This window comes from Cynocephalus volans, chromosome 8 (genome assembly GCF_027409185.1).
Source record: "Cynocephalus volans isolate mCynVol1 chromosome 8, mCynVol1.pri, whole genome shotgun sequence".
In the NCBI taxonomy this organism is placed as follows: domain Eukaryota; kingdom Metazoa; phylum Chordata; class Mammalia; order Dermoptera; family Cynocephalidae; genus Cynocephalus; species Cynocephalus volans.
In genome coordinates this window covers 124,597,923-124,616,716 of record NC_084467.1, presented here as the reverse complement: position 1 = coordinate 124,616,716, position 18,794 = coordinate 124,597,923, and the positions used below count along the sequence as shown (strand labels likewise).

At 39.7% G+C, this 18,794-nt stretch overlaps 1 protein-coding gene across 2 annotated transcripts in view; it reads right to left on the bottom strand.

Annotated features, from left to right (window-relative positions):
- Positions 1 to 11,873: 11,873 nt before the first annotated feature.
- POU2F1 (POU class 2 homeobox 1) overlaps positions 11,874 to 18,794 on the bottom strand; it is a 174,279-nt gene continuing 167,358 nt past the window's right edge. For both annotated transcript variants that reach the window (XM_063104270.1, XM_063104269.1), the window contains exons 15-16: positions 17,717 to 17,805; positions 11,874 to 15,239 (exon numbers count right to left, since the gene is read on the bottom strand). In XM_063104270.1, the coding sequence (XP_062960340.1) occupies positions 14,929 to 15,239; positions 17,717 to 17,805 (400 nt within the window). In that variant the 3' untranslated portion in view covers positions 11,874 to 14,928. The remainder of the gene's footprint in view (positions 15,240 to 17,716; positions 17,806 to 18,794) is intronic.

Genomic DNA, 18,794 nt, shown 5'->3' with positions numbered 1-18,794 from the left:
TCACACTCCTTCTCACAGCTGAATTGTTAAGTCTATGTTTTGTAAAGTCCACAGAGAAACCCCAAATGTTGCCAAAGTCCTCATAGTCTGTACTGTTCTGTCAGTGTCTGAGTGGCTTTGCTCCTGCTGTAAATTTGGCTTCTGTTGTCAACCTTCCCCTCATTTCAAGTTAATCCGCAGTTGGCTGCGTTGCAGCTACCTGTGAAAAGGCTGAGCAGAGTGCAGATGGGAAGGGGCCGAGGCAACTGTGCACTCTCGAAGGGGCTGGAGAAAGGAAGCAGTGAGTGGAGAAGGGGTGGGAGCAGGGAGGGGTCATGAAGGGTCAGCTAGAGCCCCCTGAGGGCAGCAAGGGGGTCCTCCTTCCATCAGGCCCATGTTCCATGTCATCGAACTTGTGTGTCAGGCACTACGGGAGCCAGAAGATAAGACTGTCCTTGGCTTCATGGAGCTCACATTCTTAGAGGGGAGATGAGCTGTGCACCAACTGGTATAAAAACAGAGTAAGTCTCATTATAGAGGGTGCCTGAAGCACAGGGCGAGCAAGACAAGGGAGCAAAATGCTTTCTCCCCATGCACACGCTGATGGAATGACAAACCCATCCTGCGAAGGTCTCGGAGGCAGACCCAGCACCATACAGACCTGGGAAGTCACCGCACCAGTACTGGAACACTTCTGTGAAATTAAAGGGCACATGGCCATGGATAGAAAACCCTTCTACTCTGCTTGGTATTAATTTATACTAGCTTGCTAAGGCCTTACTATTTTGCATAATAAATGCTTCAGTAAAAATGCTGCTTTACTCGAAATTTTATTTCAGCAGTCAAGCTTGATCAGTAATTTAGTCATCAGGAAATCAGCATGTTGACTTTGTAGGTATGGGAATCTTCTGGTTCTCAAGAGAAATCCAGGGGCCCAGAATGCTGCTGTGGGGGTGGCATCTGGGCTGGGTGGCTGTTCCTCAGGACAGAGAGAGCAGTGCTTGGTGGGTTGCAGTGTTGCAGGATGGGCCTGGGCTTATGCCAGAACCCAGAGGGGGTGATGGGAAGGGAGCCCTGCTGCATGGAGCCTAGCGTGTGGAGTGCAGGAGAGAGGCCAGCCTTGCATTCAGGCACCGGCAAGAGGCAACGCTGTGATCAGAGGGTGTCTGGGAGTTACCAACAGCAACAGAAGCCACATCACAAAGTCTCAGTCCACAGGGTTTGGGAGAGGGATGGAGGACAACACAGGTGTTTCAGGTCAGTTTCCCTCACAAAAGGTGGCCCTGTCCCCAGCAGTATTTCCTCTAAACATAGTGGCCGTAACTCGTCAAGCTCACCAATTAATATTGCACAACGACTTTGAAATCACTACCTTGACTTTTTCAAAGAAGTCCAAGGCCCTAACTGTTAGAAGCCCCTGAAAGTTTGAGATTCTAACAGGAGCAATGTACATCACTGCCACGCACATATAACAACTCAGACACCTCACGAGAAGGCATTCGATGTGTAACCTGGCCTCCTCAGGGAATTCTGCTACTCACTGGGCTTTTAAAACTGAAGGCTGGTTCATCGATCAGTCAAAGTCAGTGAGCCTAATACCTAGGGTTTGGCCTAGACCTAATTTCAAGGCAGGCCGAGTTATGGCTGTCTTGAAAATTATAGAGTTTGACCCAATTCTGTCAAACACATCTCAAGAGGCAAGGAGGAAAGCTGCAGTGAGCTATGAGTGCTGAAGCTAACCTGGGGTGTGGACGTAGCAAGCTACATGGGAGATAACCATACAGAGAAAGCAAGTTGGGGGAGAAGCAAGCAGATGTGCTGACGGAAGCAGAGCTGGGAAACCAGAGTTCCTGAGAGAACGAAGCCACGGATCCAACATGAGAGTGGCTATCCCTGGAATCGCCGGGACTCCTGCCCTTCCTGAGGTCTGGCAGTGCCCTCTCCAAAGCATGGGCATTGTAAGGTAAGATGTACTATCAACTTATTTCAAGGGAAAAAACACTACTACACTAAACATAAACATCCACCATAAGATGCAGCCTTGTTTCACATGTTAAAATGTGAAGACGTGTGTCTTAGAATTAAGGAAATGTGGAATTCCACTTGTATTAAGGAACTGAGATTTTATATAAATTAAGATGGAAGCTTTCAGTATTTTTCAAAAGTACATCACTTGAATGTCACTGAACTCAGGTAGGATGTGGATATTTCTGATCACTTTCTTCTTCTTAGAGTAAGATTCAAGGTTATTCTTGGAATAAGACCCAAGGTTCATGGTTTATAAACAGTGATACTCAAACACCAAAAGCCAGGCTTGACAGGGAATAAAGGGCAGATGACCAACTTAGCTAAGAGGGCAACTCCATAGGTGATTTTAAGCCTTGCCATTTGGCCAGCTGTTTAGCTGTAGGCCTCATTCTGTTCATGAATAACAGGTGATGTGTTTTGGTGGCTTGGTGCTGGACATTTCAGTTGTTGGTCAACAACCCATAACAGTCCTAAATACAGATGTCCTATAACTTTAACCCCTAGTCTTTGGAGAGAGAAACAGCTCTCCAAAGAGAAAAGAGGAAGGGTAGATATTATTCACATCCTCCCACAGGTAATTCAGCTTCGTATATACCCCTGAAAGAGGGTTATGATATAACAACCTTTTAAAAAGGGACTAAAGGGTGAGAGAGTCTAATCAGCAGCTTATCCTCATTCCTTAGGATGTGATAAATGGGTTTTGCTTGCTAAAGTCTTTCTCATGTTAGCGAGAATGCCTCTACCAAACAAGATTTGTGTTAAAAATTTGAAATTATTTTAAGAAAGTACCTTCACAAACTTCAATGCAAGCTATAAATGTAAGGGATGGAATGGGAAAAAATGAGAAGTTCTTTGACGTAGGAGCAGAGAAGAGAACCCAATATTTGTCTTCCCAATTTGGTACCTTTACAAGACAGCAAGCACATTTTGAGACATGGCTCCCTCCAGCTTCTAATTCAAGGACAACAGACATAGAATGTCAGCACGTGATAGACAGGGATACTTCCCAAAGTTCTTCAACAAGCTGAAGTTGCTCTCTATGGGAAATTCATTTTAAGATTCAAATTTTCCTTTTTATGAAACCAACAAATTGTATTGACACTAAATGTTAAGTAGTATAATAAGTCAGAGGAAGCTAAATTGTGCACCCTCAAACAGAAGAACCAGATGCCAAGTTCAGGATTAGCTTCCTTCAGAGGATCCCCCCAAAGAATGAATGTTCAGGACTTTGCATGAAATGCTACAGGGGCATGGCAGTTTAAACAATAAACTTGGAAAAGACGAGTTCAATTCCAGTTCTGCAATCAAATACACAGTGAGATGAGAACTTTGAAGAGTTCTTTTGCAGGATCAATCAAGGGTCTGCGTGTTTGATCACACAAAGCTCTCAGGTCTGAAGGAGACTACTGCTACTCAACTCAAGGTCCCACTAAACCACATTGAGGGTCTTGGGAGGGAGAAATGCAGCGGCCACAGATCATCAAGGGGCACAGGAGGAAGCCTGTGTGGGGTGGGAGAGGAAGCAATGTGCTTACAGTGATTCTGGGGTTCCTAAGGACCTGCTGGAAAAGATAATTTGGAAGGCTTAAACAAGCAGTCTGTGAGAATGTATGTGTGAAGCATCCAGAATACCAAAAAAGCAACTCCAGAGAAACTCAAACAATGTGAAAACACTTGGAAAATGGTTTAATGATGTTTTACAACAGAAATGAACTGTACAGTTACAGTAAGTTTAATATATATATAAAAAATTACAGCAGACAAATGCATCTACACAAAATCTACCATTTCATTCTGATTCACTGTCACCTATACAATCTCTCCCAAGCCTACAGCCCCTGCAGGCAGCCCCAGGAGGGGGAATCACATAAAGGGCACTTTTAAAGAGACAGCACCGCTCATATTCCCCACCACCTCCTCAGGACTCAGGAGGTATCAGCTAATTCCCCAAAATGTAAAGTTGCTTATGTTTCAGGTTTTCAAAACCAAGAAAACATGTGTTTCCCAGGGGCACAGATAACAAGGTCCAGCACTCCAAGTTATCAGCTGATTCTTATAAAACATTCCTATGAGGGGAAATGGCTAAACAGGCACTCTGGGACAGTGAGGCTACACAATAGCCACCCAGATTGCAAAGTTACCTAAGGAGAAATGTAAAAGGACTCCCAATAAACTACTTAGGAATTGTCACTGCCTCATTAAAGCTGCTGGACAATTTTGGAAAGAGTCATTTACACCACATTTTAAGTTTCCACAAAGAAGAACTCAAACTCACATTTTAAAGTACATAAAACAAAAAGTTTTGGGAAGGCCAAGGGCCAATTCCCCTTGTGTCCCTCCCTTGACAACAGTGGAAAAACACCCCTGAATCATATTTTTAAAAAAAGAAGAAGAAGAAGAAAAGAAAAGGTGGGGGAGTTAAGATATTTAAAGACAGAAAGAAAACATCTTTAGAAAAACACGATCACTGTCTCTTTAAAACAAAACAAATCCCGGTTGGGAACAGTAATCAGCAAATATGCAATCCAAATTGACACCTGGTGGAAGATTATCATTGGATATTATGTACACTCAGAACTTTTTCATTTTCTTTTTTATTATGAACACCTAGGCAGTGAAAACTGGTATGTTAATACATACGGACACACACCCAAAACATACAAAAATACTATTATTTCAAACTACTAAGAATAGGACAGTTCAATTATTTTCATGCTATGACTTTAAGAGCATACACTGAAACAAACAAGTTAAACGACATTTTTTAATATCCCAGAAATATACCAAAATATACATCTAAGCTTTGGAATTACTGAGGTTAGACTAATGCAAGTGCTGGGTAATCGTACTTAATACACAAGTCTAAGGTTCTGCAGGAAAGAAATTATCTTTGGTATCTGCATCAGGCTAATATTATTAACATTTGGATTTTGCTTTGGGATAGAGCTTGTATGACCCTAGAACCAAATACCCCCTCCCCCAATCAACTGAGATTAAAAAGATCCATGTAAAAAGTTCCTTCATTTGCAATCCCCCCACCCCCAAGTTAAAAAGTCACAGGCATCTACCTAGCACAAAAGGTTGTGAAATACGATGCATAGTTGCACAGTGGTGCTGCAAAAAGGAAACAAAACTACAATGAGAAATGATAATCTTGATAATCTTTCTGCATGTTTTCTCACAAACAGGACAGCCGCTTCCAAGCAGTTCCAGTAAAGGAAAAGAGAAAAAAGGCTCAGAAGGGCACCTCAGCGTGTATTCACCCAGCCCTTAGAGGTTCAAGCACCCAGCAGAGCAGCCAATCTTGCGCCAGTGTCTTCAACTACCCCCCACTCTGTGGAGTCCATGGGCTGGTCAGCAGCAGCTCCCACCCGCCTTAGTCCCCCTGCTAAGTCCCCATGGTGACCATGGTTGTTATAGTATGGATTATGGTGGTGATAGGTTTTGTCTTTTGTTTTGGAAAACCTAAAATGCCAATTTGTTCCGTGGCATGCTCACAAGTTGGCAAGGGCCAAAGCTACCGAGCACGCACCTGCGCAAAACCCCGGAATGTGGAAACCAGCTTGCCTACCCTTTCTGAGCCGGTCAGAGGTCCCCCCACCTGCCCCTGGCCCCACTCTTTAAGCGCCAGGACGCCACAGACTGGACTGATGCTGAAGACTTCCCTTTTCTTTGGTTTTTTTGTTTGTTTTGAGTTTATACAATCATTAAGAAATCTTTGGTTTTGGCTGGAAATTTAAAAAACAAAACAAAACAAAACAAAGAAACCACCCTCCCCTGGCGTATAGCAGCAGTATTATGACCTGGCTAAGCTTTTTTTCAACACTGGGGGTGGGAGTTGAAGGTTGGGAACTACATTCAAAGAAAAGGTAAAAGGGCTGGGGATGCAGCTTCTAGAGAGCCCACTGGATATAAGATTGTCAAATAATAATAATATTAATAATAATAATAAACTTAAATATTTGGATTTCTTTTTTGGTCATGTCAAAGGAAAAAAAGTGAAATGTGTATGCAGCAGTCAGCTTAGAGGAGCCTTTGGTGTCTTCCCTTCTACCCAAAGTCCTGAAAATAAACAGAACCCTGAGGCCTCAGAGTGGAAGGGGATGACCTCTACCCGACCAGGGAAAAGGCAAGTAGAGATGTTGATGTGAGGCCAGCAGTCAGAAATACGGGGTGGGGTGGGCTGGGGGTGCCGACAACTGGCCAGCCCCTAAAGGCAGGATGGTGGGGGAAGCAGATGTTAAGAGACCTGTGAAGACCCCTTGCAACAAAAAGAAATAGAAGATTGCAATTTGCCCTCAGTTTGCAGTAGCTTTTACGCGGCGACATTCAGAGGCTTTAGGGGGTCCCACCCCAGGCTACAGGTCCCGTGATGCTATAGGCCAGAGTTCAACATCACTGAGAGGAGGGAGGGCAGACTTGGCAACTCTGTAGGGTTGAGAGACAGTTAAAGCAACTTACTCAGTCACGAGTCAGAAATGAGGTATACAACAGCTCCTGGACCTGTGGTGGGTAGAAAATCCCACACTTGCTCACCTAGCCTTTGCTACTACCACAGATGAGGGGGTGGAAGGAAGGGTGAATATGGGAGAGGGCGTGTCTTCACAGAGGGAGACCTCCTGTGGACCGAGTAGTGCACACATGCCCACGCAAGTAGAAGTCAGAAGCTGGGAGAAGTCAGTCTTTCCCTCCCGCAACCTGATCTTTGGGAGACACACCATTTATGTTGCTGAAAGCCAGTGTCATAACATGGCTGCAAAGACTTATGCTCCCTCCCTTTTCTTTTCTCCAACTGTTTCCAGTTTTAAACTCAACCAGGCTGGCATTAGTCCACTCTACTCTTAGAAGGAATGGAACCAAAGACATGGTGCCCCCCCATCCGCCTACAGCTGCAGCCTTTCCTAACAGACACTGTCATTTTAGCTTCTGAAAGTACATCTCCTTTCTTCCTATATTTTTCAGACCTTGAGACAGTTAGGCCTGGGTGGGAGCACAAAGTCTTTTCTCTACTTGGCTCTGTCTGTTTTCATTAAAGAGTTCCCAATTTTAAGGAAGTAAGTGTTTGGAAGTTTCATTTTTTAAACAGCATTGTATCCAGCTGTCTGCCTGCAGACTTTGGAATATAATGTGTGAGAACTCAATGCCACTGCCAATTTATGAAAGAAGCATTAAGCTGCTTTTGTGAGGTTGTGGTCAACTTGGTGATGAACAAGTAAATAAAGAAAACATGAGAAAACTTTGCAGCAGATCTCAACTTTTTTTTTTTTTTTTTTTACAGTAAATTAGTTTTGGGGTCTTAACTTTTTGACAGTGTCCTGGGTTTGAACTAGAAGGTGGCACTGGGTGGTGGAGCCCTGTGCAGAATGGGCAGATTCAAGAACACAGAAAGAATCATAAACCACATCTTCCCTCCCAGCCCCAGGGAGCTTCACTTCTGTGCTCAGTGTGGTACTCCATCATGCACACCTTGTCTGCCTATAATTTTTGTTTCAAGTGCTCTTATCTTCAATATCCCTATTACCTACTTATAAACCGACCTAGCACTTTGAAAAGTCACATAATATTAATACCACTTTCACATAATGTCAGGACAATAAGATTATTAGTAAAGCTTTCATAAAGTTCTGCAACCTGATCATTTTTTGGACTATTAAAAGAGCAATATATTTCTTTTCCCTTTCTCCCTTTCTGTATGCTATCGATAATACACAAAATATCAATAAAGTACCAAAACAATGAAATACTCAACTCCCTGGAGCTCATATATAAAAAACATTTTGGAATAAAACAGCTCTAAAGAAGAGTAGGGGAAGATCTTTTGGTTTTCCATGTAATCCTGCTCTTGAAAATGCTTATTCTTTACAAGAGACAGAACAGAGATAGCACATCTAGTGTCTGAACTCAAACAGGCTGTATTCATTCTATGTATAAGTATTAGATACAGGGAAATAAAGAAAAGAATTCTACCTCATCTTTTGCCTTCCCCAAATTTTCAGCAATTCCAAGAACATCACTGCTACACTGAGCCACTCTATCCATCTTTACACAGCCAGCATAGCAAAACAAAACAAATCTCTTTTCCAAAGCCAGGATAATCAACAAAACTTCCTTCAAAAAGTGGGGAAGGGATAAGGAAAGGGAAGGAGAGAGACAAAGTAAGCTTTCCCAAATTTCAGCTTTTTGCTCCTATTCCCTCTGCCTGTATTGAAAACATAAGGTAAGCAATGACATAGCAGTGTCTTTGGTATCCAAACCAAATCCCACGTAAGTTCTGTGAGATGGATCATTTATCTAAAAAAATAGCCTTTTTGGAGATATAGTCTACATCTGAACTCAGGGAGCCAAAAATTTGTCTCAAAGAGTATGCGCAGAAAGGTCTCAATTTTTCCTAAACTGGTAACATTTCTCATTCACATTCCCATCAAGAACAATATTCTCCTAGATCCCACCAACCAATCCTTAAAGGTCACACCTTATCATACATGTGAGGCAAGGAAGTATTCAACTTCTTGATTTGGTTTTTCTTCTGTTGTGTTTTTAGTCTAGACAAAACTAGTCTTGGTATGAGAAAAGAAAGTAAGGTTTTAAAATGTTGTGCTAACACAACATTCAGTAACTTGACAGAGGACAACAAGAACATGTTTAACTTTAATTTTCCTAGATTAAGATATACCAATCACTCACCTCTCCATTCCTATCCAAATTAATTGGTGCATGTCTATTTCTGCCTCTATTTCTCAACCGCACACCCAGACATTCACACATCCATCCTTTGCCTAAGCTTTTGCTATGTACAGAGGTAATGAATCATTAGGAGAGGCTGGCAGGGACTGGGGGGCATGGGCAGCCACAGAAAGGGATATAAATGCACCCTTAGGGACCCTGAACCTACTGGATACCTTATATGTTACCTGCATGCACCACACGCTGTGCTGCCGATCAGACCACAGAAAGGCCAACAAATCCCAAACCCAATCATAGGGAAAATCAAGTTTCCTTTGGCAAGACAGATATAAGGAAAAACAACTAAACACACATGAACGTTTTCCTTCTAATATAATCAACTTCTCCTCTTCCCCCAACCCAACCCTCCCTAACCCTATAAATTGTAACCTATAAACAGGATCCCAAATACATACAGCATTAATCATGTTTATCAATCATAATAAACATTAATTCAACTAAATGCTACAGCTAGAATTATTTCCACTATTTATAAAGTTTATTTATTTATTTGGTTTTTAGTTTAAAACCAGTTTTGCAACAATACTAAACTATGCTGAGGTATTTTATGAAGGTGCCAGAAGCTAGCTGTTACCCACGAGAGCATTATCCTCACAGATTAAGGTACCACTATTCAAAGAGAAAAAGAAGAAAAGGAAAAGAGGAAGGGAGGTCCATATTACGGAATCAACATGAGATTCACTCAAATTTACTGCTTTTAACAAAGGCCAACAATAGAAGAGCCAAAACAAGGAACTACTTCGTGAACAAGGATGGTCAGAAGAAAACAACAGTTCACAAACTATATAGGGAACCAGGTACAAAATGTACAACTCTGAGAAAAAAACATATTCTCTGTCCTTCTGGGTGGACTCCTTTCAAACACATTACTAGAAATCTCAGGGGTGTCCCATTTAATCTCTTTAGATTAAGGAAAGGATGAAGCAGAATAGAATTCCTATCAGCCTTTTTGATAATGGAAATTTACCCTACTCCTGTCCAAGTTTACATTTGTGTTGTGTGCACCGTCCATGAAACCTTATATAATAGCTGGTCTTAATTATTCTTCTTGGAGGAATGGCAAAGAATAATTTTTTCCTTCCCAAAAGTGAAGGTAAATGCTAAGATTTACCATTTTATATACTGTCATCCTCAAAATGTTATAAAACTGAAAATGACTTCAAAATATGAAGGGACTATGATGACATGAACAGTGTCACACGTTAAATGCTTTTCACACACACACACAAAAGTGAACTCATAATAGTTAGGAGTAAAGCAACCCACCAATTCTTGCCCTTTCGGATAATTTTAAATTTTAGGTCTTTAGTCTTTTTCTCCCAGTAGTTATCGGTCATCTTGTAACATTTTCAGTTCTAACAAACAGGGTTTGAAGAATAAACAAACCTTAAATTTGTCAAATTTAGATGCTAATTTAATGAGAAAGTATTTGACCAAACTCTCCTAACGAACTGTTGAGGCCCTTCTTGAACTGAGGGTTCTCAAAGTGCAGACTGGTCTGGGGGGGGGGGGGGGGGCGCGAGTCCGCAGAGGCGGAGGCAAAGCAGACTGCCAGCATGAGGTCCCTGCCACACCCTATGGTCAGGTCCACCAACTTCTCCCTGGCATCACGTTTCCTTTCTTGGGGAGAAACAAAAAAAAAAGAGCCTTCTCCTCTGTCTTCCTATCTCAACGATCTTACTTTTTTCTTGGTCAAGAAAGTTTTGTGAGGATGACATGGCTTGGGAACAACTTTAGGCTATGAACTACAGAGAATTTCCTCTGTAAGCCAAGTGTTTACAACTGTGATGTTTTCCATCAGGATTTATAACATTAAAAATTGACATGAATTTCCTATATTGTGAATGTATCTGGCTTTTCCAGCAAGTTAAATAGAAAATTTAATGTTAAAGATTGGGCAGAATTTAAACATCATGTCGAGCAAATATCTGTGCTTCTGGATAATATAGACAAGATTTCCCCTATCTTCCCTAATAAATGAAGGGTAATGGGACAAAATGACATTAGAAAGAGGTATAACTGTGCTTTTTTTCTCAACAATAAATGAGCGATGGAGAAGAAATTGGCAAGCTGATCTCTCTAAAAATCTTTTAATTAATTTTGTTTTCCCTTATTTCAAGAAAAAAAAAAGATTGTTAATTTCTAATAATGCTACCATAAAGTATAAATAGGTATGGTCTTACACAAAATGAAAGTTTGATTCCTTTGGTTCCATTTCTTGAGTAACAAGCTGAGTAAATTGGGATGGTATTGACCTTTCTGATAATAAATAAAAGGAAGTGTGTATTATCAGTTAATGTATAAATACAATTTTTTTCTTAATTCTAAAAAGCTGCCTACAGAACTTCAGAAACATTTAAACTAATATAGCACTCAACTTACTTCTTAGAACAATAACATTGTTCCTGTGAGAAGCCCTTTTTTAGGTCCTTCTGCTCTGTCCTTCAGATTTACACAGGGTATAAATGAAGTTCATGACCAAATTGCACCGCTTATGATAAGCAGGATTCAATTACATTCACCACTCCCTAGGGAGGGCCCATTACCATGGGCAAATATAGTATCACTAAAAATGCATTTAGAATTAGTCTTTGGCTTAATATGTGTTAACCAAATTCAGGGATGAAATAAAACTTGCATAAACATTAAGGAGTTAAAAAGAATGATAGAATGAATTGTGATGACCTAACTGGCTTTTCCTCATCTAAATGCAAAAAGTCTACCACACACCTCTTTTTGGTCAAATGCCTCCTTCAGTTTCCAGACTCTCCCATATAAGGTGGCTAAAAGTTAAGCCTCAGTACCTTAGCTTAGGAGATAATTCATTCAATTCAAAAAGCATTTCTTGAGATGATAAAAAAAAGATTATGTGAAGTAAAAAAGGACAAATGTGTTCATGAAGCAATATAATCAGTAGAATATCTAGGGATGCTGATTGGAAGTTGATTTTCAACTAAAGACCCACCAGACAGGCTATATTAGTGTTTCATGTGTACATGTATAAATGTACCTTTCATTTCACAACTTATTTTTAAATCAGTGAAAAAAGAGAAAAAATTTCTAAAAATTATCATTGTCTAAAGATTCATTTCTTCTTTTAAACACAGACTTTTATATTGGTTTAAGGTCTACCCTCATCAAGTGATCCACGCACAAAAAAAGACAGAATCCCCTTCTTCCAAATTGACTAGAGAATACAGACAGGGAGGGAATAAAAGACCATTGTACTGACATTTAAAGCTTAGTATCTTCTTTAATAGTAAAGTCTGTCTGTTGGTGAATTTTATTTGGGAAAGGGATCATTTTTTTTAACCACATAGAAAAACAAAACAAAACAGCCTTTCCTTGCCCTTCCATTGGGCTTGAGTCCCTTGGGACTCAACACTTCCTTTGGTAGCCATTTTGGGAAATTAATGCTATAACCTCTAATCCAGTATAGTGGGTATCAGCATTTCCCTCCCTGAATCCTTCCTCCTAACTTTCACTACTCCCAAGGGGGGAACTCATTACTATGGGCAGCTACAGTATCACTGATAGACCTAAAATTATTTGCACAGACTGAAGTTAGAGATGTCATCAGGATAAAAGATTAAGTTTAACTACAACAGAGAAAAAGCAGATGGAGAGGAGAGAAATTAGTAACTGACACTGCCATTCTATTTACACACCAACCTAAATAAACTAGTTAAAAATCAAGTTAATGTCTGCCCAGAGGATATAACAATTTATCAACATAAAAGATTAAAAAACAAGCAGCAACTTTTATATAAAATTAATAAAGACAAATGAAAAAGAAATTGTCAGTAGCTTCTATCTCCTCAATGTGTCTGAACTGCACGTTATAAACTAGTCCATTAGTACAGCAGCTTGCTAAAAATTGACTTTGGTTCAAGCTTAGTTAAAAAAAATTAAAAAACATTAAAAACAAAACAAAACAACACACACCACACAAAAATGGTGGATGGACATCTATTAGTTTCCCTGCTTGCAGTTCACTGATTTTGGAGGAATTTTAGGGAAGGTGAAGGGTACGAGGAGGAAATTTAGGAGTGGCAATTAAATACTTTGTGAAAAAACAAGACAGAAAGAACTAAAGAAAAATTTTAAAGGGGACTAAAACATTTCTGATCTTTTAATATTAATGTTAACTGTCTCCCACTTGAATCACAAACAAAAGTACACATTGTGTCTGTGTTACTGTTTTTTTAAAAAATGGTGGAGAGAGACACAAATACACAGAATCCAAGCTCTCTCCTGGACACAAGCAAAGCAATCGGAACAAAAATCACCTGTAAGCGCTCTCTCAACCCCCAGTTTGAAAGGGGGGAAAAGTGCAGTCTTGAGACCACTGGACACTTAAGCCACCACTCAGACACCAAATGGGAACCTTAACTCCAATTAAGAAGGGGAACTTAGATGAACTGCATTGCAGTGATCCAGTCTTTTGGGAAATTTTTTGGTACAGATAGCATAATAATAGGACTTTGACAAAAGGGGGAATTTAATCTCCAAGTTATCCTCATTTCTCTTCATCCCCTTTCACAAGCTCTTCCTTTTCAGTGGGCTCATTTACATAGTCTAGAAACACCCTGAAAACAGTTACAGGAGCTAATTACTTTCTACATTGAATAAAGAGATGTGTATTGCCATTCAAACCTACCTAGCAGGAGCATCACAAACAAACCAAGGAGATACTTGAGGTGTGTACAAAGTTCTTGCTCAACGCCCTTCTTCAAAGGTTCTACAGATCCTACGGCTGGCTAAAAGTACCTCCTTTAGTCAGAGAACCAAGGAGAATCTCAGGGTTGGAGGAATTGATAAGCCACCCAGTGGAAAGGAAGTTTGCGGCTCTCCAGAGAAAAAGGTGGTAACCTTAGACTCTTCTCATCATACTTCTTTTGGATATGTAACCGATGGAAAACATTCTAGTAAAATTCCTTCAGAAAATAAAAGAAAGGAAAAGTTTCTCAATTTCAATAGGTCAATTTGTTCTTTGTCAAGTTAGCTAAAGGAGGTTTGGATGAAAAACTTCCATAAAATGGAAAAAAACAAGCAAACAAACACACCAACAGTAGGAGCATTTTTCAGAAGATAAGAAATCAAGAGAACCACCAAGTCAGGTGTCTGCAGTAGTCTTTGCTCTTCGGAACCAAATCCTGCCCTGTACATGTACAACTGTTCCCACTCAAAGTAGCAGAAAGCAGCATTGTTACAGCACGGGATCTGGGCCTCAGGGTCATTCAATGATTTGGGGGTGAGTGAGAGCTACAGTTCAGCAGGAATTCCTTCCTACACAAAAGTGCTCCAAAGGCACCACCTGATGGGGGGAGGGGACGTGTGTGGAGTGGGAGTGTTTGCACACACAGTCTTCAGCTTCTGCACCAAGCTCTTGCATAAGTGGCAAAAGAAAATAATTTTCTAGCACCTCTGTAAGAGTCATCAAGGATAAGGAAACCAGCAAGAACATTCCCCATAGTTAAGAACATAAGTCTCCCCTTACCCTCAAACCCTCCCTCCCCACAGTGTGGGAGCTCACTGAAATAGGATCCAGGAGCAAGAGATAAACATGTCCAAACTATATATATATATATATATAAAAACAATAACAACAACAATAATAATAGAGATACAGTAATACAGGCCTGCCTAAATTGTACCAGTTAAGAAAGGAACCCCAACACAATTGATATGATTATAAACACCTTGTTATGACTTAATGGCCTGTACAACAGACCTATAAAAATGATTTTTTTTAAGAAAAAAAGAAATTTAGATAAACAAGAAATCCCCTTCCTATATTGGAATTTGGTAACCCACCTTAACTTGTCATCATGACTGCTGGAAATGGTAAGTAGTCCTTTCACTTTTTTTTGTTTGTTTTTGATTTTTGTTTCTGTTTTTTTGTGTGTTTTTTTTTGTTTGTTTAATTTTTGGTTAGAAAGTTCTCCAATCCATGAAGCAATCCTGAAAAGACAGTGTTTTATTACAAAATTAGGCAAATGTTGTCCCGCTTCCATCCTTTTTTTTTTTTTTTCTGGTATGTGTTTTTTCTTCTCTCCCTTGCCCTCACAACACGGCGAGAGGAAGCCAATCACATATTTCAGTTTATTAACCTGGCTGGCAGCCCAATCACACTGCACAGTGAAAAAGGCTAGTGGCAGCCCAGCTCTGCCCAGTTCACTGTGCCTTGGAGGCGGTGGTGGTGGTGGAAGCAGCCCCGCTGGCAGAGGCCACTGTGAAGAGAGAGTTCTGGATGGACTCAGCTGAGGTGGAGGTGGCGTGAAGGCTGGCTACAGGTGCAGAGTTCCCTGCGGAGGCTGCGGCAGCAGAAACCAAGCTAACTGGGTTGCTGGTGAGCAGAGAGAGGTTCTGAGGGTTCAGGAACAGAGGGGCAGTCACGATGTTCGGGGCTCCTCCTGCATTGGCAAATACCAGGTTCCCAGTTGCATCCAGTGATGTTATTGGAAGAGAGCCACCAGAAGCAAGAGCTACAGACAAAAACCCCAAAAACAGGCAGAAAGGAGAATGTTAACATCATCAAGGAGAAGCCAAATAACACAACAAGTCTTCTGAGTTTTCCTACAACTCAGCCAGCAGAAAATAGTACAGACCTTCACTGATTTTTTCTTTCTCAGTCACAGTGCTATATTGACACCAATTAAAGTTTATTTATACAGTCAACCCTCCATATCCATGGTTTCCACATCTGTGGATTCAATCAACCTCAGATAAAAAATACCAAAAAAACAATAAAAACAAAAATAAAAAATAATGCAAATTAAAAACCAATACAGTATAAGAATGATCTATATAGTATTTACACTGTATTAGGTATTATGAGTAATCTAGAGATGACTTAAAGTACTTGGGAGGATGTGCATAGGTAATATATAAATACTCCCCATTTTATATCATGGACTTGAGCATTCATGGATTTTGGTATCCATGGGGGGTAGGTCCTGGAACCAATTTCCCACAGATATTGAAAAACGACTGTCATTTTGAAGATCTTAAAGAACTAAAAAATCTAATTTAACAAGCATGAACAGGGTAGGTTAGAGAAGAGCTAATAAGAACAAAATGAATCAAAGAGTCACATTTCTATCTTGAAATCTCAAGTATATTTCATTTACCTAGAAATATCTGTTAAATTAATAATTTTGTCTTTAATGAAGATTGCTAATTTTAAACTACCTCCATTCAAAAGACAAACTAAAACAATTAGAGCATTAAAAACATATTTAGCTTTTATCAAACCAGCTGGCATTATTGATAAATTTGAGCAAACACTTTACAGCATGATATACAAGATGAAAACTGTCTTTTGAGGAGGCTTTAGTTCTCAAATAATCATATATCACCAAATAAAGAAAAAGATCTGATTAATTGTTCACTTCCTGAGGCAAAACATTTGATTTCTATGACTCGTGCAAGGGAGATTGATGAGTCTACTGCAGGAGGAAACCAAAGACATAATGATGTAGGTGGCCCTCAGTGGATGATCTAAGGCTAAGACTTGCTTTAAGGGGTGAAAATTTTTCTATGATGCTGTTGCTTCTCCACAGAAGACATCATCAAAATTTATTTAAAATAACTGGGACTCTCATTTAATATCCTGTTGCCTGACAACACCCCCAAATCTCCCCTCCCATATAACTTTACCTCCACCTGCAGCTTTGAGGGTTTTTCTAATGGCATTAAAAACTTGGTTGATTTCTTACATAATAAATAGCTGAGGGAACACCCCTGACTTTGGACATAATCATACAAATAGTACAGAAGAGTGAGTCTTGGTGCAGCTTGAAGTTTTCTGACATTCTAGGCTGTGGACCATAAACCAGTTCTAGATCTTCCCAGACAGTGTCTAATCTACAGTCAGTCATGTCCTGGGGAAAGCATTTTGCCTTTGTAGAAGAATCCCCACGTCCCAAAGATTCTCCCTGATGCAGGAGAAAATGTGATTTATCACAAATCTTATTCCAGAAAGAAATCCTTGTGTAACAAAAGCTTTATAGATCTAACCATCAATTCGGGTTATGATTTAGTCAATCAAAGACAATATAATGTAAGGTAACCTATGCCATGATTTGGTTTTGCCTGTAATTAACATTCTGTACACTTGTTAGAGATATGAGCCATGAAACACTGATCTTATCTGAAGGCAGCTAACAGCTTATTTTTGGGCCCCAAAATTCGTGTTTAAGCACAAACTATTTTAAGAAAAAAATATTCTCTAATTAACATAGTGATGTCTTTCAAATTGTTTCCCTGAGTCACATAACATCAAGCATCTTCTGACCCAAAGCTTAGATGCTAAACAAGGCAAACCTTTACTATATGGAATCAATATTGCCCTGGATAACATGCTAAAAGGCTGAAAGAGACCCAAACGGGCTTGGAAAAGAGACATTATAATCCAAAAGAATATATGCTCTACACTGAGGGGAACATAAAAAGGGCAGAGCATAATAAGAATTATAAGTACACTTGAAGTCTGCCTGATGTGCCCCAGTGTTAATTCATTATAGGACTTTCCCATATATGACTCTCTTAAGGGTAGGGATAGGGATTGCTGAATCTTACTTGGTCAACCTGGCCTGGATATAGGTTTTACATGAATGCCTGTATAAATATACCAGGAGGGGGAAATCTGCCTCCAAGTCTATTCACATAAGAAGATAAATGTCAGCATAAAAGTCCTGACTTCTTACAATATACCAAACTAAGTATATTTCTTGTTCTTACTCATAAACAACTACATACTTTTCCTACAAAAAGCTTTCTACAAGGACATTTCCTTGATTCTCAAGAGCAAGTCAGTCAGCACTCGACTATCTTTCCCTATTATCTTCACTTCTAGGAAAGCAGGCTTCTTCCACTGAATGAACACACACACACACACACACACACACACACACGAACACACACACACACACACACGTGCGCGCGAAAAGGTTCTACTGACCTTGAATAGTTGCCAGTGTACTGTTGCTCATAAGAGCTGGGCTGAGAGCACCGCCCAGGGTCCCTGGATTGAGACTGAGTAAGGCACCTCTGCAAGTCCAAAAGAAGGGTCACTTTATTACCATACAGACACATCTGTCAGTTTGACAACACATCCAAAAGGATAAGAAAAAGGAAAATTCAGCTGGGGAGGTACATAAATATTTGTTATTTTCCCTATACTCTTATATGGTTTGGTTAGCGCTTCTGCGTTACTGCTTTCCTTGATGCTTACTTGTACAAACGAGGTTATGATCCGCGTGGAACATAAAACTTTTTCAACGATTTTGACTCTGCTTTGAATTACTTCTCTTTTTTCCAAAACAAAAGAAAGAACCCCAGAGAAAAGGATATATTTACAAGGAAATTCTTATAAGGTGCTTGACAATAATTATATAAAATTACTGAGGCAATATATGTATTTAGTATATACACTGTATATTTAATATATATAATTATATATGAAATCTCATGACTACATCTCTTATTTCTGTTTGAGAATCAGAAAGCAGCCAGTTGAGAGAGTTTAACGGCGAGAGCATATGAATAGCAGTGAGGAATTCTGGGCTTCCTTCTCGGCCCCATCTCTGAGGTCTTAGTCACCTGGCGTGCTGGGTCTTCATCTGGAAGTAAAGGTATGACTACATCCCTTTTCAGGATGTTAAGAAACTTGAGTTCAACTATAATCAAATTCTTTGCATGACTACAGAGCAGTCTATTTCAAAGAGATTATTGCTCTAAACAGATTTTTTTTTTTCATTTAAGATGGTGATTGGTAAAGGGCCATGAAAATCGATCACACTGCATAATGGTGACTACACCAATTATACTGATTTGAACATCACATACTGCACATAAGTACTGATAGTCAATGCTGTACCCCACAGATATGTACAATCAACTACGTTCCAATAAAAATAAATAAAAAATAAAAATAAATAAAAAAAATTTTTAAAGTTTCCTCAATTCCTTCAAAAAAAAAAAAAAAAAAAAAAAAAAAAAAAAAAAAAAAAGATAGTGATGGAAAGTCTCCCCTATGA